The sequence below is a fragment of the Lutjanus erythropterus genome, chromosome 21 (genome assembly GCF_056507025.1).
Source record: "Lutjanus erythropterus isolate fLutEry1 chromosome 21, fLutEry1.hap2, whole genome shotgun sequence".
NCBI classification, from domain to species: Eukaryota; Metazoa; Chordata; class Actinopteri; order Lutjaniformes; family Lutjanidae; genus Lutjanus; species Lutjanus erythropterus.
In genome coordinates this window covers 5,057,254-5,082,644 of record NC_139337.1, presented here as the reverse complement: position 1 = coordinate 5,082,644, position 25,391 = coordinate 5,057,254, and the positions used below count along the sequence as shown (strand labels likewise).

The 25,391-nt window shown below is 39.1% G+C and overlaps 1 protein-coding gene across 1 annotated transcript in view; it reads left to right on the top strand.

Moving 5' to 3' along the window:
- vstm2a (V-set and transmembrane domain containing 2A) overlaps positions 1 to 25,391 on the top strand; it is a 133,331-nt gene that overhangs the window by 82,310 nt on the left and 25,630 nt on the right. The window contains exon 3 of the mRNA XM_084710342.1: positions 22,177 to 22,227. Within this exon, the coding sequence (XP_084566468.1) occupies positions 22,177 to 22,227 (51 nt within the window). The remainder of the gene's footprint in view (positions 1 to 22,176; positions 22,228 to 25,391) is intronic.

Sequence of the window (25,391 nt, the reverse complement as noted above, 5' to 3'; positions counted from 1 at the left end):
TATAAGCTGGAATTTTGATTCATGAATGAGAGAGAAGAATTATTTGTCTAAGTGCCGCAATTTTTGATGAAACTTGAACAGATGATGGAAGACTTGAAAGCACTCCAGCAGCCCTTTGGGGCCCGGGCGACTAATTGTAATTCGCCGAAGCTAACGCTGTGGGATTCTGACGCTCCGACACAAAGAGAGTCAAGTGCGTGTCTGAGGATGTCTGCACGGATATTTGCGAGAACAGCAGCTGAAAAGAGGACAAACCTCCCGATTTTTGACCTCGGCGCTGCACGCACTGGGACTGATGTGTCCTCATTCCAACGCTAATGTGGCTGCCAAAGTTTGTATGGGTGTCATGAGCGGAGCTGGGATGATAATAGCGATGCAGTGCATGTGGCTTTATGGCATTTTTAGTGTCACCCTGCAGGATCTTATACCTCGTCCCTTTGTGCTGTGAGACCATCGTACAGTTTAATAAGAGCTCTACTTTGCTCTTTAATTCCTGTAACATTGGCTTGTCAACGGATCATTTCCTCTTCACTGGATAAAGTAATGGAGTAATTGTACACAATTCAAGCACTTTCATGTTTTCTACACGCACAATTGCAGGCTTTACATGTAATTAACATGGCTCTTGTCATAAACCAATGGGCTGTGAAGGGGATTAGTGTTTGCATGTGAATGGGACCCCTGTCAGCTGTGGGATGTAATTAGGGTTAACAACTAAGCTTAGACCCAAAACATCTTTGAGCGGGAGTCACCGAGTATTGTAATTAGTAGACACTTTACAGGGTGCACTACTGCGCTTTATGCCCTCTAACTTTACACCCACCACAGCCTCGCTTTGTTCTTAAAGAGGGGGCCGCCGAGGGCTTCAGCTGGAGGAGAGATTGAATCTTAAATAGCTGCAACGTTCATAACTCATTATTGGATATGATTAAGTTGTCCGGGCCGTAATGGATCTCGATGGTGCCAGACGCCAAACACATCCATCATAATTGGAGATGTGTCATTGAGTATCAATATGCCGTCGATGTGCGGGTGCATTACACATGCAGTGTTTACTGTTTCATTGCCCTGGAGGTTTGTTGATATGCATATTACAAGAGGAATGACATTAAACCAAACACGAGAGTCTCAATCACACAAGTTTAAAGAGTGCTACTGTGCTTTTGAGTTGAGGATAGAGCACGTCAAATCCAACTTAATACAGTTCACAGGATTTTATACGGGAGATTTCCCAGTTATTTTGAGGAGGTAAGAGAAGTTCAGGCTCACAATGCCAGAACAAGTGTAGCAAAGCTAAACCTTTACAGAATTAGGAGCAGAAATGGGAAGGTTCTCTTTGCTGTCCCGCTGCCATGACATGCAAGAATCAGCCTAGTGTACTGACAGATTTTGATGTTTTTCAGGGTTGTCTAAATGCAATGCCCACATGCCACACTCGAACTGCCCACTACTTTGATAATCGATTAATCGGTTTGTGTAATTTTTTAGGAATAAAAAGCTATAATCGCTATTTGAAGCCCTAAACTGTAAGCTGAAAGAATTATCGGTCACTGTGATCATTGCTCTTGTTTATGCTGGCTGTGAAGTGAACCCTTTGACTTCACTCTGAAAAAGGATTAACTAAATCAGCCTCAGTGCATTGAGTGGACTGTACCTGGTAACCTACAGGAGTGCTAATTAAAGCTGCACAGTGTTGCCATGCAAATGAATTCCTGCAGACCATTTCTTTTTCACCTTCAGGGCATGTCTTCCAAGTCAGTTTACATGCAGCAGCAACACACCTGAATGACAAAAAGAAACGTGGCATCAAAAGCATCCAACCTACCACTCTCCTTATTAGTTGCTGTAAATGAGGCTTATCATTCACACAGTTTCTCTTAACCGTCACTCAGTATTACAACATTAACATTGCCCCAGCCTGTGGGAGTAGCCACATTAGACAAACAACATGCTAACGCCATCTTCAACGGGCTGACCTATAAAATAAACACTAAAACACCATAAGATGGCAAAACTTGCAGCTTTCCAGTTTGAAGTCAGGTCATGACCAGCAGGTATAGAGCCACCATTGAGCTTGTACTATTACCGGCCTTCATTAAGAAAGCAGTCCTTCTGAATAAAATGCACTCCTGTTTTCATTAAAACTCTTTTCCACGCAGTTCTTCTGTCCTCAGAGGCTGGAGGCTGATGTAGCAATTCGTGCTGCTGCTTTGACATGCTGTGAATTAGTTTGGAGCCAGCAAATAGCTCAAAAATAAAAGGTCTGCATATGTCCCTCCCACCTACACCACCTAACACCAGTGACTGTGTGACTCAAGTGGGTATCTTCATCCTGGGCTGTGTGAAGTAAGGTTGTACCATATCACACCTTCCATGATGATACTGGTGCAAACTTTTGTGTGATAAAAACATGTCGTGATCTGACTAAGCCCAGTATCCCAGGAATAATGTCCCTATCGGACAAGTCCACGCCTCATAATTAAAGTCCAATGGCAACGTTCAGTAAAACAAATATTGCAGTTAAAATATCAACTTGAAGGCATAGACGGCATATTAACAAGGCTATAATTCTCTGGTTGAAGTAAGTTGTTTCCACCACCCCTTCACCCCAGACATGGCAAAGACGTGAGTTGCAGGAGCTCTGCATGATGCTCACAACTTCGTAATTTGACAATAACGAGTGACGCCAAGTCCTCCACTGTAAGTTGATCAGGTGTTTATAACTGTCAGTTGTCTGTCAATGTAAAGCTAAGCCTGTTATCCTGAAAATAAAAGCACAATGCTCTGAAATAACACACTCTGGATGATGAGTTAAGTGGCTGCTTGTGTCACTGCCTGCCAAACTCCATTAACATTTTGTTCAATTTAACAGTTACAAATATCTATGCCTTCTACAATATTGTGAATGACTTCTTGAGACTCATAAAAAGACACTTACTCATCCAGCAAAAAAATCAGCACTAATTTGACCTCTGATTAATGAGAAAAGGACATACAAAACAGTTATTTTGGTCTGCGGCTACTCTGGTGACACATTGTGGTCATTTTATGATTTATTACAGGAAATATTTTGCAGGATTCTCCTTCAAGATTCTTAAGTGTTTTGGGTGCCTAACCCAAACCATACGATACTTGCTATGCAGATATATGGAAGAATGTGAGACTTCTAAAAATGCCGGCATTGGAATTTAATAGAGAAAGATGCTGCCATTTGCAAAATTGAAGTTCCTGCATTTAGGGTTGACTCCAACCAATCCATGATCTTTTCCTAAACCTCACCAAGTATTTTTGTCACCTAAAGCTAACCAAACTGCTGCCATTTTACAATGTTAACCACATGTTTAACATCACATGACTTTTGCCATGTGATTTACTTCACTTACTTAAGGTCCAGTATGCCTGGTGCTCTATAGCAATCATATGTGACTCATTGGCAGTCGTCCTATTTTGTTGTTTAGGTATGAGGACCTGTTGATATTTTCACGGATGTGTCAGAATCAGCACAGGTGATCAATCATGAATGACACTGTAAGTTTGCACGAATGACTTTCGCATGACTGGCAGCGACACATCTCTTGGAGATGCCCATGTGATACAAAGTTGGCTGACTTTGATTTAATTTGCAATGGTTTTTTTTTCTTTAATAAAATGAGGCCTGTACAATTTCTGACATTGGAGTCATGCTAGGAAAGAATTGAAAGCTTCATTTGCAAAAACACTCAAAAAATCTGTTTTTATTTATTTTCCTAAATCATGTTTTTTTTTTTTTTTTTTTTGCTGCACTCCAAGAAATACCAATCAAACAGGTGCTGGGTTGTTTTCACAAGATATCTATTTTCTTTCTTTTTTTCCATGAAACATGTTTTTTTGTACACTCAAAGGAGTATCAATCAAACAGGTGTTGGCTTGTTTTGATAAGATGTCTCAAGTTTTTTAATTTTCATAAATTTAATGTTTTTTTTTTATTGTGCACTCAAGAAAATAGTAATCAAACCGCTGTTGGTTTATTCATTTTAAAAATGGTGTTTATCTGTTTTGTGGAAATGAGCTCCTCAATTGCTTCACGGCCAGTATGACCAGGATTAGGAGGCTCGTCAGACATGGATGTAAACTGTAATTTGACTATTTGGTGGAGACATGCAGCTGTGAGGTAGTACTTCTATTTTTTGACTGCTCTGTTTTATACGACCATTATCAGTTGACTTCTCACTCTTCTTAACTGGCCACTAGGGGCCGCAAGTGATCAACAACTGCTTTAGTTTGAAATCTTGTTTCGGGACATCGTATGTGGGGGTCACGTTAATGTTGGTAGAACTTTACAAATCTCCACTGGTTGCTGGCAGTTGTGATTGCATTGCAGTAGGTGCTTCACCATCTGTTGCCTGTGTGACCTCTTCTAGTATTCAGATTGTGCTAAAACATAAAAAAACACTTGTTCTCAAAACAGTGGCTATAAAAAGGCTGTTGGAGTAAGAATATGATGTATTACACAGTGTATTCACAATATCTTATTAAGCAGTGGATCAATTGTGCTTTCAGACAGGCAGTCTGTTTTAAGATGATGACATATCTTGTATTTCAAGTTGGAGATTGTGTATTCTAAGAGATGATGTGAGGATCTGTCTTTTCTGTTACTTTGCGTTTATTTTTCTCTGTCTTGTTGAATTAGAAAGCCAGACTGCTTATCTCACATAACTCACATAAAGAGTTTTAATAGAAAGAAGAGGATAATTCTCTTTTCATTGTGGTTGGTGTATTTTTATGATATTCATCAAATTAAAACCCACTATCTATTTTATTCTAACTTCCGTGCAGATGTTCTTCCAAAGCATCAACAGCAGCTAAAGTAAGATGCTTTTATATTGTTAAACACCATCAGTTTGTGATGTTGGTTGTGTTGGAGGTTGCCTCATCTACCTTGACTTCAGCACACGACGTCCTCCATCCCTCATCAACATCCCTTCAGTGAAAGGCCGTGAACTTGCTGCTTTCAATCAAAGTGGGTGTACAGGCATATAATTGGCTCCAAAGTGGGAGCACTTAGTTGTGGGCTACATCTGTCTTACGCAAAACATGTCATCATATTGCTCCATCAGGCGCTGGTCTATTTTCTGCTGCTGTGGGTGGAGACACTGTTATCTCGGCCTCTTCCGTGATGGATTTCTCCTTGTATCATTATTGAGCGTCAGCGCAAATGGCGGCTCTACAAAGAAAAGCCTCGCTCTTTGATTCTGAGAGACTGACACCAAGACATGCTGTTTCAGATCTGTGAGACATTTTCTGCTATCAAACCTCACTGATGCTGCACTGGAAATATTCCGACACTGTGTCACACATTTAGACAGTTATACGACAAGAGAGACACACCAGCTAATAACACAATGGATCCACATGTGCAGGGATCACAGGCAACAGCTGTTAATGTGGATGTTCTTAGTGTTTAGGTACTTTAGATGCAGACAACTTGATTTAGAATCACAGCAGAAAGGCTGACTTGTGCACAGGTGGCCTGGAAATTTTATGAGCAAATGTCATAGAGGAAAGAATGTCAGGTGACATAGTATAAAGTGTGACAAAGTCCATGTATGGAGGAGGTCAGGGTGGATTTATGGGTCAAACAAACCCAGGACCTTCATCCAGGAGACTGAAGTTTGTTAATGAAAGTGAAAGTTAACGTTGACTTATTTTAACTTTAGTGCAGAAATTAACTTAGGTAGCGTACTTAAAGCTGCTACAAGCGCCTCTGGAGAAAGATCTGACTCTTTCGCTTTGGGTTGGTGGCGTGACCTGAGCCACTGATGTATATGACAACCTTGGAATAAGACCTAACAATCACCTATGCATCCATCCATTTTCAACTGCTTATCCAAAGTCAGGTCACAGAGGTAGCAGTTCTAGCAGGGGATCCTAGACTTTCCTTCCCCCAGCTACATTAACCAGCTCTAACTGGGGGATCCTGAGGCATTCCCAGGCCAAGGTGGAGATATGATCCCTTCATCTAGTCCTTAGAACACCTCTTTAGGGAGGAGACCAGGTGGCATCCTTATGAGATCCCCAAATCACCTCGACTGGCTCCTTTCTACGCAAAGGACTGGTGGCTCTACTCCAAGTCCTTCACACTTGATTGAGTTTATCACTTTATGCCCAAGGGAGCCAGCCACCCTTCTGACAAAACCCATTTCAGCCCCTTGTATCCACAATCCTGTCACAAGTTAACTTACAAAACATATTTTAAACCATGCCATGAACTTATCCTAAACCTAACCAAACTGTAACCATTTCACAACATTACCCACAACAAAGATCAACTTGACAAATAAGGTCAATGACTTTGACAAAGGTTGCCTGCAGTGGTGGACAAAGTACTCAACCCCAGTAATTGAGTCAAAGTACAGATACTCCTGGTCAAATATTACTCAACTACAAATGAAAGTTGCTCAGTCAAAATTTTACTTAAGTTAAAGTACTAGAGTACATGTTTTTAAAAATACTTAAGTATTCAAGAGTACAAATTACAAAGTACATTTTCTAATATCAATACATTGCTGTGTTATTTTCACGATGCATTTACAGAATCTTGTAACTCTCTGAAACCATCTAATGATGACTTGCTTGTAGAACCACTCTGCTAAACAAAGCCTATAGAAACACCTATAAAAACTTCAGCATAGAAATACAATCAAAAACAACAAGGACAGCTGTTGTCATTTTCTGATGTAACTGTATTAAAATCACATCATAACATTAAATTCGATGATTTCTCCAAGTCTGTTAAATAACTGAGATTTCTTTCTGTCTTCAGGAGCAGATATACACTAATTATGTGATATGTTTCACCCCGATAAAAACAATCAAACATTAAATGCCTATCTGGAATTATTTCTCTTTTTCTAATTACAATATCTTGAGATTTGATTTTGTTTTTCTATTGCTGTCACCATTACCGCATTTTGTTTGAATGAAAGAGGGAGAGCTTGCTTGCTCTTGTTACAGAGGTTTTACATCAATCCCAGTTGAGAGCAGGCACTGTGATTGGTTTCCTCCTGTGAGGAACACAGCATGTGGCCAACTGCATTTTAGAAAAGAAAAAAACAGCAACAGCTGACTTCAAAGCTCTGCTTTGCCTAAAAGTAACGGGTAATGACAACCTTAATAGAAATGTAGAGTCAAAAGTACATTTATTTTTCTTTGAAATGGAAGAGAAAGTCATAAGTTTCCAAAAAACAAATACACAAGTTAAGTACAGATACTCAAGTAAATGTACTTCGTTACCACCACTGGTCACCTGATTAATTATTTCCACATCCAAATTTAATAAAAAGTGGAAGACTAAATGGCGTTAAATTATATAAGAAACACTTCAAATGCTACAGACATCCCTGAATGTGGCTCACCATTCACATGTCAGGGATACTCAACCTGTGGGCCGTGGGCCGAATCTGGCCTGCGATAGCGTGCCAGTTGACCATTTTTATTTGACAATGAAAATAAATTGACATTGATATTCACACTGTTTTTCCCAGAAAAAGGGGTCTGGCCCCCTGTTCTCCCCTACCTTCCACCTATGGTGACACTTGATTTCTGCATACAGATGACCTGCGCTGGGCTTCTGCAGTTAGATTTGCTACTGTGCAAAGGGAGGACAAACGTGGAAAGGTCGGATATAAAAACAGTGTTCTGTCGATTTAAGCTGCCTTGTCGAAAAACGCTACCACATCACAAATAAATAGCAGAGTAGCCCTAACCCTAACCCTCTATGCAGAGAAGTGCAAGGTAGCACATCTGGATAGGTAGCACATATCAACAGAAAAATGTCAATTCAATGAAAACTTGACAGATGAATTTGCCTTCATTTTGCTGTGTTTAATTTGCCCAATGAAATGGCTGCATATAAAGTTGCTAACATCAGGCAGCATCATGAGTCAAAACATGCTAACTTTAGTACAGTGTTCCCTGCCTGGGGAACAAGAAATTGTATTCATAATTTTAGCTGATAAATTACATTATTAATTAATGTTTGGTCATTAACTGGCCCCTGGCCTTCTTTCAATTTGCAAAAGCGGCCCCTGGGCAAATCAAACTGAGTTATATGTCATCCAGTTGGGACGGCTGTGGTCCACTAATGGTGCTTCGATCCCGAGCTCCTCCAGTCTGCATGTCAAACTGTCCTCGGACAAGATACAGAACCCCAAATTGTCCCCGATGGCTGTTCCATCAGCGTGTGAATGTGTGTGTAATTGTGTGAGCTAATGGGTGAATGTCACTAGTAGTTGTAAAAGCACTTTGAGTAGTTGATGGAAAAGTGCTATATAAGTGGAAGTCCATTTACCATGCTGTGCAGGAATAACACATTTTATAGAGTTATAATACACATTCTTTAGACTTTTATTATTTCTGTAAAGGTACCACACTAACTGTTACTCTGATTGCAGTCTTCAACATTTAGTGAAGGGCACATAACCACTAGTTAAGCACTTAGTGGACTTTTTCTTGATTTGGACCTTGAATCTGGACTTTATAGCCGATGTTTACATGTGACACAACAAACAATGACTTTGTTCCACCTTTTCCACAATAGCACACAATGTACAGTAGAGACTATGGAGAGATCACCAAGCTATGAACTATGCTGTATGTCTGAGCCAGATGAACCTTGAAACCAGCAAGAGGAAAATTTTACAGCGCACTTTCACCACGTTCAACCCAACCGTTTGTTTTTCCTCAAGGCTGATAGATAATCAATAGGCTATATCGGAGGAGTGAGACGGCCTTTCAGTTTTGCTATGTGCACCAAAATCGACCCCATGAATGACAAAACAAGGGCTGCATTTGGGTGTGTTTCAGACAAAGAGAGAGGGACATATTAGTGAAATGAGGCTTACAAGCAGTTGACTCAGAAATGCAGGTGTAACACTATGATATGCATAGAAATGCAGCATCACTGCTAATTCATTTGGAAAAACTCACCTGTAGCTGCTATCAGTGCAGCCACCACGCCACCTCCTGAACAAAACTGTTTACCAGCTCAGTTTATTTTGTATCCAGTTCAAAATAGCCATGTTGCACCTTTAATGGTCAATGCATGTTTAAACTCTTGACAGAAGTCAGGAAACCATCTGCTGTCAGCTCTAATTAGCCCCAGTGACTGTCAATCCCTCAAACTTTAAAGGTGACATCATGGAGAAGCAACGGTCATGATTTAGATCTTTTCCCGTGTGATGAAACACAACTTAAAATCCAACGTCCAAGAAATGGTGGCATTTGTAAGAGCTGATGGAAATACAATTGACATTATTTACAACAATTTATTTACAAAATTCACTATTTTGATTGAGTGGACTTTTAACCCAAATTGAACATATGGACAGACTACTGACTAAGGTCCCAGTTGGAAGAATAAACCACTGTAAGAATCAATCATTATAGCAAAATGTTAATTTATTACTTCTTAAAAGATTAGTAATTCTGTAATTAATATCATCATAAGAAAAGTATTATAATTTTTTGGAAAGTAGCATTTTGTATAAATTGAAATATACACTTTTCTTTAATACAAATTGCAGTTTTTATTCTAAGCATGAGTAGTCTGCTGAAATATTTATTTTGCATCCTTTGATTCTGGAATAATGTATTTTTCAGATATTACAAGTAAATATAATTTGTGTTATACTGCTATGATGAATCTAACCAGGGTCATTTTGGCCCCGATATAAAGTAACTGAAATAACCCACAGTCTTTTGAAAGTTATCAATTTTTAATAAGGGCCTGAGCACTGACCTCGGTGCAAGGACCCCATTGCTTTTCTAGGAATTCTTCTTTTTCTTATTTTTTTTGTAGGTTTTTCTCCAAAGTTAATCACATTTTCAGGAGCCTAAACATGCTCAACAATGCAAGACACTTTGCAAACATATCAGTCGTGGTGAAAAATTACATACTTTATGGGTCTTGTGCATAGGCGTGGCAAAATGACTCAGTAGTGCCCCCTAAAAAATTTCAACCAACTGCCCTGCAAGTACATTTTATCTAGATGTAAAAAAATCAGTAGGCACATGTATGTTGTCCAGATGTTCAGAAAAAAGTATCGTGGAGTCACAGCTTTAACCCAACAGGAAATCCAGCATTTTGAAATTACTGTGTGGTTTTCAAGCTGTTTTGGTCAATTTCCAGGCATTGTATTTTAACTAACTCCTCCCACAGAATTTGTCAGATCAGTGTTAAAATTGGTGTGTCCAAATTGGAGACCTTTGAGATGGCAAGTCATTAAAAGATTTCATTTTCACTGAACGGCGAGTCTGTGACATGGCAAACGGATCTACATGCCAGCTTCCAGGTGGTGGACAAAATGGCTACAAAATTTCAACGAAGAAGCCTAAGTAACACGTTTCATCTACAAGTATGAAAACCAGTAGATACATGTCCAGGTGTACAAAAAAGCCTCTTGGAGTGGTCAGTGGTCAATTTTGGTGATTTCCAACTGTTCTATTTAAAGAAACTCCTCCAAGAGAATTAATCAGATCGATTTCAAAATCAATATTTGGAATTGAGGTTTGTGATGAAAAGTTATTACGAGCTTACGTGTTTGACAAATGGCCTGGTTGTGGCTAAAAGATATGAAACAGGAAGTTGCTGTAACTTCAGTGTACGCTGCCCAATTTACCTGAAACTTTGTGTTTGATAAGGCCTGAAGATATCTACATGCACATTAGGAGTCGTTGTCATAGCACCACCTACTGGTAACAGGAAGTAAGCCACGTGTCAAAATCATCAGTTGATTTACATGCAATTTTTACAGTTTGGTCTACACTTGATATAGTGTAAGATTACATATAATTAGTGGGTGTTTTTGTAGCATGTGGGCCTGATTATCCTTGCTTGCAGCTTCAGTTTTATTTGTCTTTCAATATAGTTGGAGACCTTGGTCTCAGTATGACTCTCTGTCAAAAGAAAGGTTGACTAAATGTCATTTTAATTTGAATTTTCCAACTTGTACATGAGGTAAAATGAATGAAGTTTACATAGAACTATGAACACCACATGCTACAGGCACTTGTTATGCTGAGGCTACTGGCATGGGACAGGAGGAGCGAGGAGTGTTTGATAGTATTTGTAACTTTAAATTTAGATCCAGTAGGACCCTAACCCTAACTCAATAAACAGTTTAATCTAAAATTGGATAAGCATAATGGGACGCTTTTGTCTCAGTTCTCGCAGGACATCAATACATTGTTGGTTTTAAACAAACAGAAAACTGATATGAAATCATTAGGGAAAAACTGACTGACTGATTTTAATGATGGAATAAAGCATCTATGAATATGACAAAAACTGTAAATGGGGTCTGCAGTAACCCTCATTGGTCAGATTAGGTCTAGCGTTTTACTCTGCAGGCACTTTCATTCACATTATATATTTCAATCTGCGTGTCTTGTGACTCATTATGATGCATATCACATCACAGAGGCATTTAAGTTGAATATCATCGTCTCCTGTCATTTTAAAGGCAAATTCTTTTTAATGTGTATTTCAATAGCAGTACTAAGCTGGCGTCATATTATGCAAACTGGTGATGATAAGCTTTTCACTGCAGTATATAATAATGACACATTTCCTCCGCCACCATAGCTTAAGATTACAGGCTTTAACATGTCATATGAAGTCCACAACCTGAGTTTAACCTCCTCTGAGTGTTTGTGTTTGTAAAAACGATGATCGCTGAATAAAGTCATTAAAATATTCCATCTTATTAATGTGTCTTCATCGGTCGTGGATGTCTATCATCCGGGGTCAGGGCTCCCACATGAGATCGAGTCACAATTGCAGCAACACAGGGTGGTCCGCTCCGCGCTTGACTTTAAATGATGACCATTTTTCCTCCATGTGACGTTAATTTAGTCCCGGCAACTCAATAAAGGCTTTTTTTGATGCACAATAATTGCGGAGCACATTTTACAAGAAGTCAATTTGAGATTTGCATGAAGAATGGCAGCGTGTCATGGTGGAGGGGTTTTGCAATAAAGAGACAAGCGATTGAAATTGAGATACTTGCGAGCAGCCGCGGCGTCGGCTCAGAAGGCACTCATGCGATAGAAATGAAACATAAATGGGAAAATAATGGAGGTTTATTCCGACAGTGTCATTGAAAACTTTTACATTGCTGTCACAGGCTGCAAACTTACTTGTGGGAGGAACAGGTACGCGTTCAGATAAGGAACACGTCCGTTATGACGAGTTGAAACAGCCAAATGCAAGAGAGTGATTATTCTCTGTAAAAGGTTTGACACTTTTTAAGGACATGCAGCGGCAACATCTTCGAGGCAGATAAATGCCTTTTACCGCAGATGATAAATGTCGGGATTCTGAATTGATATTGGACATTCATTATGTCACAATTACCTTAATTGCATTTGTACAGTGCTGGGTGACTAATGGGTTCACACTCATAAAATACTGACTTCTCTTTTTTGTTTCCGTGGCTGCAAATTCTAAGAGTCAATTTAGATAAAATATTTTAAAATGTTTGAAAGCTAGAGGTGAAGCCAGACACAAATTTATTCTCAATGTGTGAACGAGGCAAGCCCAGTCAGGTGACCCGGAGACACAGCAGAGAGATATTGTTCAGAAAAACAAAAAAATAATAAATTCACATTGTCGTTCCTTTTATCCTCCATCACCGCTCCCACACATACACGTAGTCAGAGCTGTTGGCTCTTTAAAATACTGCTGTCTGTGTGTGATTAGTCTGTTTAGGCTGATGCTGCTGACGTGGATGCACTGGTGGACTTTAAGGTGGGGACAGTGGGAGCGGTCGCACTGCCTAGAGCCCCCATGTTTGGAAAAAAGTGCCCCTATGGTAAATAAAATGTGATGAATGCCCTCTAGGGTGGCCCAATGTTAAATTCAATGTGCTTAAGTCTTCTAGAGTGCCCTTCCAGTGGGCAAGAAGTGATAAAGTACCTTGTAGAATGGCTTTCCAGTGGGAAAGACATGCTAAAGTGCCCTTTAAATTGCCCTTCCAGTGGACAAAATGTGAAAAAGCGCCCTCTAGAGTGTGCTTTCGGTGAACAAATCATGATAAAGTGCCCTTCAGAGTGCACTTCCAGCAGACAAAACATGCTAAAGTGCACTCTAAAGTGTGCTTCCAGGAGGCAAAACAGCATCACAGCTTTTGGCATGCTGGTGTCCCACTGCATACACCTGGGGTCCTTTTTTTCACCCTGTCCCTCAGACAGTCTGAGTCCACCACTGCTTGGATGTTAAGCAGTGTGTGTAATGTCCACCATAAGTACAGGTCTGTATTTCTGATAGTCCTTGATGGACAGTCCTGTTTTTTGAGAAAGAGAAATTCATCAGTTTACTGGATTTCTGTGAGCTCAGTAGCAGCTTCAGGTCAGAAAATCATTATCAGAAAAAACCATCATTGACAATGAAAGATGTCTGTGAGTGGGTGCATGTTGCTTAATGTTTTAAAGTTGATTTCGACAGGTTAGGCTGTCTTGGTAAATGTCATGTTGTCTTAACAACGAAATTGTTGCCTTGGTTAATGTCAAGCTGTCATCAGAATGACACTGACAGGTTATTATGTCTTGGTTAATGTTGTTGTCATAAAAAATTACTATCTTGATTGATGAGAAGATGTTGTCTTGGTTAATGTCAAGTTGGCAATAAGAAAGACATTGCTGTCTTAATTAATGTAAAGCTGTCATAGCAATGACACTAACAGGTTATATTGTCTTGTTTAATGTCAAGTTTTCATAACAAAGACAATGACAGGTTATGCTGCCTTAGTTAATGTCAAGTTGTCATAACAAAGACATCTCAAACAATGTGACCTTTGCATTAAAAATAACACAACGGATCGAATAATACTCAAAAGTAAAGACTACTTCATGTTCATGACGGGTGTCATGTCATGGTTATGACAGTGTAATGACAGTCTTATGCACACACTTCTAAAGAAAGTGTTTCCCAAACGTAAATGTGCTCATGGACAGCCACAGTGGTGGAAATGTTTGTTCCACATGAAAATATAATTTACTATGACAGACAACGTTTAGTCAACAATATGGCGACAAATACACCTTTTGGCCACTTACCCAGTTTATGTTGAAATAAAATCAAAACAATAACATCACTATGATCAGAGTACTACACTTGTGTTACTGTTACATATCTCCCATGCACATCTTTGAACTATCTTCAAACTGTGTTTGTAGTCTGGGACAGAGGCTCAGAGGCTGTGACAGTCATGGTCAGTCACATTCTCTTCTTTCATCCCTTCAAACACAGGACTCTCCCCGACATGTTGCACTGACAGTCTGGGAGCCCCGTGGAGAGTTTACCTCTGAGGAAAGTTTGTTCTTTTTATGTTGAATTCATGTTCCTAGACATGTCGAAGATCCTACTGCCATCACATTTTCTGTGCAGTATAGTTTGGATTTAATCTGTTATCACTATGAACCACAGTGTGAATGTGCTAAAACAGCAGTGCTCACTAAGCATGCTCATACTTTTGGCGAACAGTGAACTGAACAACTCAGTTTGCATGAGCGTCGTTCACTCTTGAGAGAGATAACGGAGCTCATATCGTCAGCTGATTAAAAAATGTGTGACTGCAGCAAAGAGAGAGTGTGTGTGAATATGGACAGAAGTGTCGACGTGATATAAAAACTGTCTTTGATCACAAAGCTTGATGTTGCTCTATAATTGGTGGTGTGGTGTATTAGTGAAGTATATGAACTGCACTAAGCACTAAGAACAAGACTGTGCCCCTTGTTGGGGGCAATTGTTACAGTCGTTGGGGGCAGTTGAAACACAGATAACCAACTGTATCTCAAATAAAAGCACACCTCAGAGTAAACACAGTATTACTGTAGTATCAAATAATGTTATTTAGGTTTTTCTTTCTTTCTTTTGTATGTGGTTTGAATTCTTTTAGATGTCAGCATCATCTGCATTCAAAGCAAAAGTCGACCTTTGTTTTTGCAGAAGACTAGATTCCAAGATTTTAATTATTTGAACTGAGTTAAAAGTAATTTTACATTTGCCAGTAGAAAAAAGTATAGTATAATGACCATAATGATATTATGTAGACTCCAGTGTCCAGGCTCCAGTGGAAGGAGAAGGTCCTATTTCACATTAAATTAAAAACAAACAAAAAAAGATATTATCACGCATTAATTTAACTTTTTTTTGGGACTTTGGGTTGTACTTGCACAACACTGATGATCCACACAATAACAATCTGCAGTTAAATAGCACCTTCCTGCTGTGACTGAGTCTAAAATAGGATTTAAAATGCCGTCTAGTTTTTTTCATGTGGTGTTTTTTTCTTTAATTCCTTTTATTTCATCTCTATGTTTTCACAGACACACTTCTGCCTGTATTGTAATTAAATGTGGAGCTTTAAGAGACACCTTAGCCAGATGCTTAAAAACGAAGGTGTGCACAGTTGTTGCCCAGATTTCCTGGTGTTTTGTATCATGGAGACACCTGGGGAGAAGTGAGGGAGTTTTGATTGATCTACTGTTTATCATGGGACCATTTGTGTGAACTGTTTCCAACGTGTCTGTCTTCAACACGCTTGTTGTTTTGCAGTAAGACTGTGTAGTGTAATTCATCAAAACGACAAGCGAGCACAGACGTTTGTAGTGATTTTGCAACAGCCTGGTGTTTGTTGCACAAAAATTTAAGTAGAAGATCTACAGTACATATGTGCATTATAACTCCAGTGAGAGAGTGCAGATGGAACAGATACGTGCGCCTTCAGACGGCTGTAAAAAGTCACCAGAGCGAAGTAAAGAATGTCAGTATTGGCAGCTAACAGAGCTGCTGAGGATAATACCTGAGTGTGGAACAAATGAGGAAAGACGAACATGTATAAAGGACAATCACATGAGATGCACTCATTTTTGGTACCAAGACTGCAGTATTCAACTGGACTGGCTTGGTCAAATCCTCTATAACGCCTTTGCCTCACATTAAGATACCAAACTGCCACAGATTAGCACCCAGAGCAATCACACTGCAGCTGCTTCAAGGGTTTGTTATAAATAACATACAAACTGAGCAGTAATATCAGCAGGTGGGTTTCAGGTATTTTATATTCAACCAAGAGACCTACATGTACTTACCTGGAGTCATTGTAGTGTCCTGGGTTTGAATCCAGCTCGGGACATCCTGTCCTGCTCTCTCCCTCTCCTGTCTCTCTGCAGCTCTCACTGTCCAATAAAGGCAAAAATAAAAAGTCGTGGTTAACTGTCAATAAGTCCAAAATAAAGGATTAATTCACATTTAATAAGCATTGTTCACACTTAATATCCAGTACTCTGAAAAATGCATAGGTAATTGTTAATAGGTGCATAATAAAGGATTAATTAACCTTAATAAGCACAGTTCACGCATTAGAGCCAGTATCCTCAAAATGGATAGATGACTGTTAATAAGTGCATAATAAAGGACTAGTAACCTTAATTAGCATCATTCACACTTTGGAGCTGGTACCCCCAAAATGTGTAGTTAACCATTAATAAGTGCATAATAAGGGATTAATTGATATTAATAAGCATTGTTCATGCTGTAGATCTGGTACACCCAAAATGCACAGTTAACTCTCAATAAGTGCATAATAAAGGATTAATTAAGCTTGGTAAGCATTGTTCACACTTTAGAGACAGTACCCTCAAATGCATAGTTAACTGCTAATAAGTGCATAATAAAGGATTAATTAAGCTTTAAATAAGCATTGTTCAGACTTGAGATCTGGAACCCACAAAATGCATAGTTAACTGTTAATAAATGCATAATAAAGTTTGAATTAACCTTATTAAGCACTGCTCAGACTTTAGATCTGGTATCCCCAAAATGCATGGTTAGCTGTAAATAAGTGAATAATACAGAATTAATTAACTTTAATAAGCACTGTTCACACTTTAGATCCAGTATCCCCAAAATGTGTCATCACAGTGTAGCTGGGTCAAGTGTTCGCCATCAATAATGAGCATATTGTGCAGTAGTATCAATGAGTATCAGGCAGTTTTGTATTCAACCACGAGACCTACACGTACATAATTTACAACGGCACAAAGAAGGAATGAGGTGAATGAGTTTGCAATGAAAAAGAGAACTCAAAGTGATGAAAACACTGTGGAGCAGGAAGATGTTCCCCTTCCGGTGCTTATTTATCAGCGGTTAAAGAATTTATTAAAGTAGGCCTTTGATCAGTCAAAACTGAATATAGCAAATGATCACATGCTCATTTTCAAAGTGTATGAAGTCTATTTCACCAAGAAATTTTCATCATCAATGTCTTCATCAGGGTTGAGCTCCAAAAACGTTCCATAATGTGTTTTCATTAGAGCCTTGTTGTGTGCAGACTGACTAGTGGGACCAGTGTTACCTGGGGACTGTGTCTGTGTTTCATATGGGATAATGGAATTTACTGACATTATCCCCCAGATATGATGTCAAGACTCTGTTGTCTGATGTAAAGCCTGTTGAAAGATATGAAAAATGTTCCTCACTGCATGCTGCCATGCATGTCATCCATATCATCTGCAGAGATTTAATTCTTCTGATGTATTTGAACTTGTTCCTTCTGCAAATGTGTCTTTGTGCCGTGTAGTGAGATGAACCCCCTGAATTTGTACCTGGTGTCAAAACCCTAATTTAAAGGTGACCAGGAGACAGGCAAAAAAAAAAAGGCACAGAGAAGATCAGACACTGGATACTGGGAAATAACTCAGCTGTGGTGTGATGAAAAACCATTTTCACAGCCCTGTAGGATTTTAAATTATGAAATGTCTGAGAAGCAATTAAATATCTGATCAACCTACTCAAGTAAAGGTATATAAAACTTGTTATTTTGTCTTTTTATATATTGTTTAGGGTTTGCATCCAACTCACTGTGATTATTCTGAAGACATAATCTTCATGATGTCAAGAATTATTATGGGGGAGGCAGCACATTGTTGAATGAAGTGGGTGTAAGCCTATATATAGAGTGCTTCTCAAAAATGATTGTTTCTTAAATAAATAACAACTGGTAGCTTGTGGGAAAGCGAAAGAGTTTATATACTGACATTCAGCATTGGGCATTGCAATAAAAAAAGAATTAGAGAAAAGAAATGATTATGCACAAATGAAAGACGCGTTTAATACATCATTAATGGAAGTGAAAGTATTTGTGCCGGTGTGGGAAAGGGCGATGCAGGCTGCTTTCAAACATGGCCACCAGTGACAGCATGTGCAGTTACTGAATTTAAGAGACATCATGGAACAGCCAAACCTTAAATTTAAAGTATTTGCCTGATTTGATAATTTTTTGCATTTGTGTAGCTTATTAATATCTGGCACAAGCTGATGAAGACCAGTAAACATTAGAACAGTCAAGGTGCTCATTTTTACAGTTTTCAAATTCATATGTGCAGTAATTTTATTGAATTAAAAAAATACAGTATTGCTAGACCCTGACATTTCCAAAAAGTATTTTTTCGTATTTATACATATATATAAATTACACAAAAGGCAAAAAAGTGATCATTTTTTACCTATTTCAGCCTGTTATATTGTTACTTTTTGCACAGTTGGAGATGCATCTTGGTTGCTTAGCAAGTATCATTGTCTCTGTCAATAAAAGTTCACAAGTGGTTTCGATTGATGATTCCCTGACATTAAAATACAAATAATTAATTAATTAAACTCAATTAAAAATAAAGTAGGGGAGACCAGGGATGGTTGTAACACTTTTTGTCTCAGCACCTATAACTCACTGACTTTTTGTGTGAAAGCTCTAAAATGCTGAAACAAAGTTCTCTTACTTATTACAAACACAGTATCTCCAACTTTTTTTGGCTTTATATTTGCACTTGTTTCCAGCCTTTTCCCATAGGCTGTGATTATTTTTTGTTCTAGGGTTCTAGGGTAGATATTTGTTATCATTAATGTTAAAATAACATATTAATAATCTTATAAAATACATTTAACTGTTTCTTGCTTTGAGTAATTCTAGATTCATCTAAAATTTGTATCAGATCACTGACTGATATTATCCTACATGCAATAGCATGCATATTAATACATATATAAATATATACATGTACATTTTGGTGTTTGGAAATCAAAGGTCATTATGGAATTCTTGGCACTTCTAGTGTTAAAGCTCTCCTGCAAAACCACTACCATAGTGTGGAGGACAGCTCATTTCAATTAATATAGTAAAATGCATCATAGATAAGAGGCTTATTATAATGAAGATATAAATGATAAAAGTGAAGTTAAAAGTAGATTAATGGCAGATATTTCCAGTAGATTCTACTGCAGACAGAAAGTAGTTCCTACATGAAACTGCTCACAACAAGGTGTGTGGATTATTTTGAGTAACCAGGTCATGATTTCTGAAAAGAGAAGCTGGTTTTGAATTTTTCAAATGTATTTTTTTTTGGTGTTTTGAACACCACAAGCTGAGTGCCATTTAGTTACATTATATTGGAGAGAAGGCTGACATCTCTACGGCTGATATCTCCAAAACTCTGCAACTATCTAGATGGATAAACAGCACTACAGGTCAGGGGGGAAATATGTTTTTTTTTTTTAAAAAAAGTATAGCTGTAAAAAGGCATGTGGAAAGTTACCACCCCTGCTTATTTGTTGCTGTGTTGACACCATGCTGTCCTCAGGGCAGCAGCCACTCTGTAGACCACAGCAGAGCATCTGTTCCCCAGTGGAACTCTAACTTTATCCTCCCCAGGTGACATATATAGACTGCACACCCAGCCCATATAACCACTGTGAAGTTTGTAAAAGAGAGGGCTGAAATTGATGACTTGAAACAAGCCGACGCCAAGACTGAGGACAATTAATCCTGCCTCCCCGTTAAAGACGTCTCCTTGATACAATAGAGGATGCCAGGTCCATCTGCGGAGTCAAGATGTAAGAGTCATGCATACATGCAGACAGCGAAAGCTATGGCTCCTAATTCTGCTCATTAATCACCTGTCTGCCGAACATCCTCCAGAGAAAAGCGCCCCGTTCCTCTGAGGTAATTACAGCACTTGAAGGAACGCTCTCTGCTGCAAATGCTCATAAGTAGCCATCTTATCCTCTCTCCTGCCCTTCCTCTTTTATTTTTTTCTCGTCTCGGCTGTGGAGCCAATAGCTTCCATGTCCTCTGGAGAAACTTTCTCTTCTGCTGCAGCGTTCTAGCTCCTCTTCAGCTTTGTAGTCAGCAGGGTTTTTTTTTTTTTTTTTTTTCCGGGCACACATCCATTTGGCATCCGATGTGGGATAAATAAATTATAGCCTCTAAAATCAATGGCCAGTCCATGATGTAGGCTGTAGGCTTAGAGCTGCCACCAGGCTAGAATTATGTCACCATAGGGGCACTTCTTCAGCCCCGCACCTTTAGAAATGAAGGTGCTAACTAGAACCACAACAGATTCTTCAACTCTGTCCCCATATAGGAGAACCCTTTTTGGTTTCTGGTAGAACCTCTTAGAAACAGTTGGAACAGTTTCAGAGAGTTGTATCTCAAACCCAACATAAAGAGTTTATACCTAGAACCATCTGTGGAAGGTTTCAACCAGAACCCACTATGGGAGGTTCTACAGAGAACCCTTCTATCCTTTTCTGGGGGGTTCTATCCAGAAATGTTCCACCTTCTGAGTGCTAACCATCCATGTGGTTCGACAGAGAACCTTTTATATTCCAGTGGTTTTATCTAGAACCAACTTCTACCAAGAACCTCTTTATATATTCTAATGGTTTCATCGAGAACACACTCAGGGGATTCTCTTGTGAACCTTTTTCTATTCTAAGTGTTATATCTTGAACACACTTAGGGGGTTCCATTACATATCTTCTTATATTTGCAGGGTTGTATCTAGAACCCACTCAGGGGTTCTACTGAGAACCTTGTTGTCTGCCAGTGGTTTTATCTAGAAGGGTTCTGCCAAGAACCCTTTTACACTGTGCTAAAAAACAAAAAACCTGGATGATCCCTGAAGAGCTCTCTCCTAAAAAGGGTTATTTGGATGAAAAGGGTTCTTAATGGAACCTTTAGTCCTACAAAAACCCTTGACAAACCCTTAGAAATAATGATATTTACTAGAAACATAAAGGGTTCTTCAGAGAACCCTTTTTGGTTCCTGGTACAACCTTTAATAAATGTTTCTATGTGGAAGCCTTTCAGAGAGTTTTACCAAAAACCCAACCCTTTATTTTGGGTTCTAGGTAGAACTTACTAAAAGTCTTCCAAGTTGACCCTAAAAGGTTCTAACAGGAACCTAAAAAGGTTTTCTTATGGGGACAAGTCAAAGAAACCTTCATGGTTATATATAGTGCATTTATTTCTAAGAGTACAGAACACACTCAGATGGCTCTACTGAGAACCTTTTTATATTCTAAGGATTTCATCTAGAACCCACCCAGGGGTCTCTGCTGTGAGCCCCTTTATATTATGGTACACTGAACAATTGACAAAAGAGTTCTTTGGATGAAAAGGGTTCTTAATGGAACCCTTAGTCTTACAAATAACCCTTGACAACCCCTGTCTTTTTAGAAATATGGATCGTTCAATAAGAACCCTTATTTCTAAGAGTGCAGAACTGTGCTGCTGTTGAGTATTTTTGAATTTTGGTTGTTTTTACTGAAAAGCTATTCCTGGCCGTCTGGCATTTATTATTTCTCATAACGTTTCATGGGTAATATGACTTTTACAGCGGGATACTGATGGAGGTTTTGAGGCACAATTTGTGTGAGGAAGCAGTTAGTTTGTCACACACTATCCTGGTCTGAACCAGTTTTTCCCCTTGATTCGCCGCAGCGTCGGGAAGCTGCCTTTAATTTCTCTACAAGAACCACTCAAAGAACCTAAAAATAAATCAAAACCAGTTGCAGAAGTGACTTCTCCGTGCATTTATTTTTAAAGGCAGAACAGTAGCAATGCAGTCACTCAGTCTGTAAACTGTGTGTTGATGCTGGCATGAAAGATTTATAACCATCAGCAGATAGATTTGATGCCGTTGTAGTAATTCCATAGCTGGTTTTAGGGAGACTAGACTTGCATAAAATACATCTTTGAATGTGTCCTCGGTGACTCTTTGAGAGCTACACAGTACCCAGCAGGCTGCTACCACTTTGTTAATGCTTTCTTTCTCTTTCTCTTCTTTCCGTGTTCCCAGATGGAGATGATACCAGAGCCTGATCCTGACGACGAGGGGACAAAAATAAGTGTAAGTTGAAGAACACGTCATGTATCATAGCTGGTTATAGCCCTTTGCTTCTAAAAGTGTGCCATCGTCACCCAAGCTGGCAGTGTTTCATTCTGAGCAAACACAACAGCAGCTGATTTCCCCCAATAATACACCTTCAACCAGAGAAAGGGGCTAATCAGTGAAATCAGTGGCAGTGTATTATTACTGTCAGAGTGGTTCCCTTCCCGCGCTCATGCCCCAGCAACCGTTCCACCCCTTTTTTTCCTGACACTCTGTGTGTGCTTTCATGTGCCGAGTGCACCATGAAACACGTCGAATTGACCTCACTGGAGTCCTCAGATATTCCCTTTCGTGCACACAGTCCAACTGTATTGTGAATGAAAGCAGCGACAAGCACTTCCAGGTTTATATTCATCTTTCACATGGAGGGAGTAAACCAATCACAAGACTCCAACCAATGACCCCAGACATCCAAAGCTCTTTGAATGTTCTTTTAAACTATAAAATATATATTTCTCATTCCAGTAGAATAAAAAACACGACTTCTCTCTCAAGTTTGTTGAATATTAAACACTTTTAGCCTGGTCTAATTCCTGACTCGTCACATGCCACGAGATCCACCAAGATGCAACAGGCTGTCGACGTAGTATAAAGATGGAGAAAGTCCACGTCTGGATGGATTGGGGTGGATGGAAGGCTCAAACAAACACAGGACTTTGACCCAGGAGACTGGGGTATATGACCCATGTGCAACCAAAACATTATTGAAAGTTGTTGGGCACATAATGTGATCAAGTGACATGACTTTCATCAGATTAGTTTTGTCTAGTGAATCACTTCAGTGATGACATAAGGTACGGTACGGTAACCTACCTACCTAATGTAATGTAACTTAACGTAACATAATGTAATGTGTTAATGAAGTAGTTTTTGCAAACCCTTTCACAGCGTCAATCATATGTTAAAAAGGGTTTCTGGCCTTGTGCTTCAGATGCAGAGGGGTGGTAAAAAATTGCCCAAATGTGACTGGTTGGGATGAAAATGTTGATACTACTGAGAACTGGACAAAACGGACCTCCCCGTCTGCCGTGTTCCCTTAAATCATCTCCCGTCACATAGCCTACACTTACATCTGGGCTTGCCCTCTCTTCCTCTTCTGTTGAATTTTATAGAGGTTGGCATCAATAAGTGTTGTATTGCTGCCATCTACTGGGCTGACTATGGCACGCTATGGTATGTGTGAAAATATGCAAGACGGAAATGTTCCTGAATGTAGCTGCATGTGTAAATAGTAAAATCACTCACACTGGAAGGTTATCACAGTAATTTTCCATGAACTATGTATAAATGGGGCTAAAAGAGTCATGTAACGTAAAGTAGGTAAAGGCAAATACTAGAACAGCTAGAATAGTCTTGTAAGTCCCTCTACATGACCTCACTGTAATGCAGCCTTCAAAACCATGAATAGACAACACTTATGCCGACGATGCAACAATATTCCAAATCTGACGATAAGACGATATCTACTCTCATATGATGACAACCCTAACCAATAACCAGGATTTCGTGGAGTAAGTTACTCGGTACAAATTGGAATAATGAGTAAAACTTTCAGACCCAGGTTGTATGAAACCGTAATTTTACTTTAAGAGCACAGCAGAATTCTACCAGCCAGTTAGGGTGCCTTTTTTATTTTGAATCAAAAGGTTTTACTCAAAGTCACCATGCACAACTTGCAAGCAGGTTGCCAGGTATGCCCATTCTGTACATTAAGCACTGAAGACTGCTGGACAATGTATAGTAGGGGTGTACTTGGAAGGTATGCCGTTATGAGGATCTTCATTAGGTTGCCCCAGGACACGAGCCATTCCAGAGCTCTAGACTGTAGCCATGTTACTTGCATATGTAGCCACAGTAAATCCTGAATGTTCTGACAGAGACATAATGCTACCCAAGTTATGTTTTATCAACAAAACAAGGAACTGTCTATTATCAGAGGTTAATCTGCAAAGAGGCAAAATGTACACACTAAAAGTACAGTAGGAGTAAAAGTTAGGACAGTCAGAAGCCAAAGAACAAAACAGGAGTATTTTAATATTGAATCAAAAACAGGATCCTTCCTTTCCCAGATGATTTTTGTTGTCTAAAGCTAAGCACATGTGGGACTCAGGATGCAAACCCCAGTCTCTACTGTCAAACTCCTCTGCTTTGTTAGCCGGCTGTTTACCCCAACCTTCCTGTGACCTCTGTGAAGAACAAGAACGTACTGTAACTCTCTGTGGACTGGAAAACAAACACTGCCAGTGAACATAATTCAGGTTTATTAGCTTTACTTCAAAAGTACTTGGTAAAAAAAAACAAACAGAAAAATGGCTGTGTATAAATGTAAATTCCAAGGGACAGGTCTGGCATATGTCAGCAAAGATCTGCCATGTACTGCTAAGTATTTCCATCTGTCCTGGCATGTCCACTTGAGCTGTACTGATTAACATGGATCAGCAAGTGAATTTGCTACGCTGCTCTCAAAGCTGTGCGCACCACCATGGATCACTTCTTTACCCATTCTTAACACATACATGCACAGTTGTGGAATTTATCCTGCCTCTTTTTACTTCACTCCACTGGTAAAACCTTGGCAAAACCAGTACATTGGCATGGCAATGCATCAGCGTAGACATAAAATGATATTAGATTTAGATCATTGCATTCTGTTTTTATTTGTATTTTACATAATCTCTTAACTTTTTGGAACTGGGGTTGCATAGACAATGGAACAATATAAATGTTTTTATTTTTTCTTTACAGTATCTACTATCGTTTTAAATACATTGCAAGCAATATTTTAACTTGATAAGTAGGATTGCTTTGGTTATATTGGATTTACAAAACTGCTGCTCTCTGTGATTAATTAACTTAATGCCTGCCAAAAATGTAAATGACTAAGTAGCTTTTTTTTTTTTTAAATCTAGAACCAGTTTCTCAGTTGACTTTCCAAAAAAATGACTATATGATAATGGATGTATAATGGAATTGCTATGTAAATGTATTCTGACAGATTTTATTTAAACACATCTTAAGACACTACAAGCAGAATGTTGTGCTCAAGCCTGTCAGTAATCAGTTAGTCCAGAGCCCTCAAGGCTGGCAAACAGTTGAGAACCACTAATTCAAACCTGACCTGA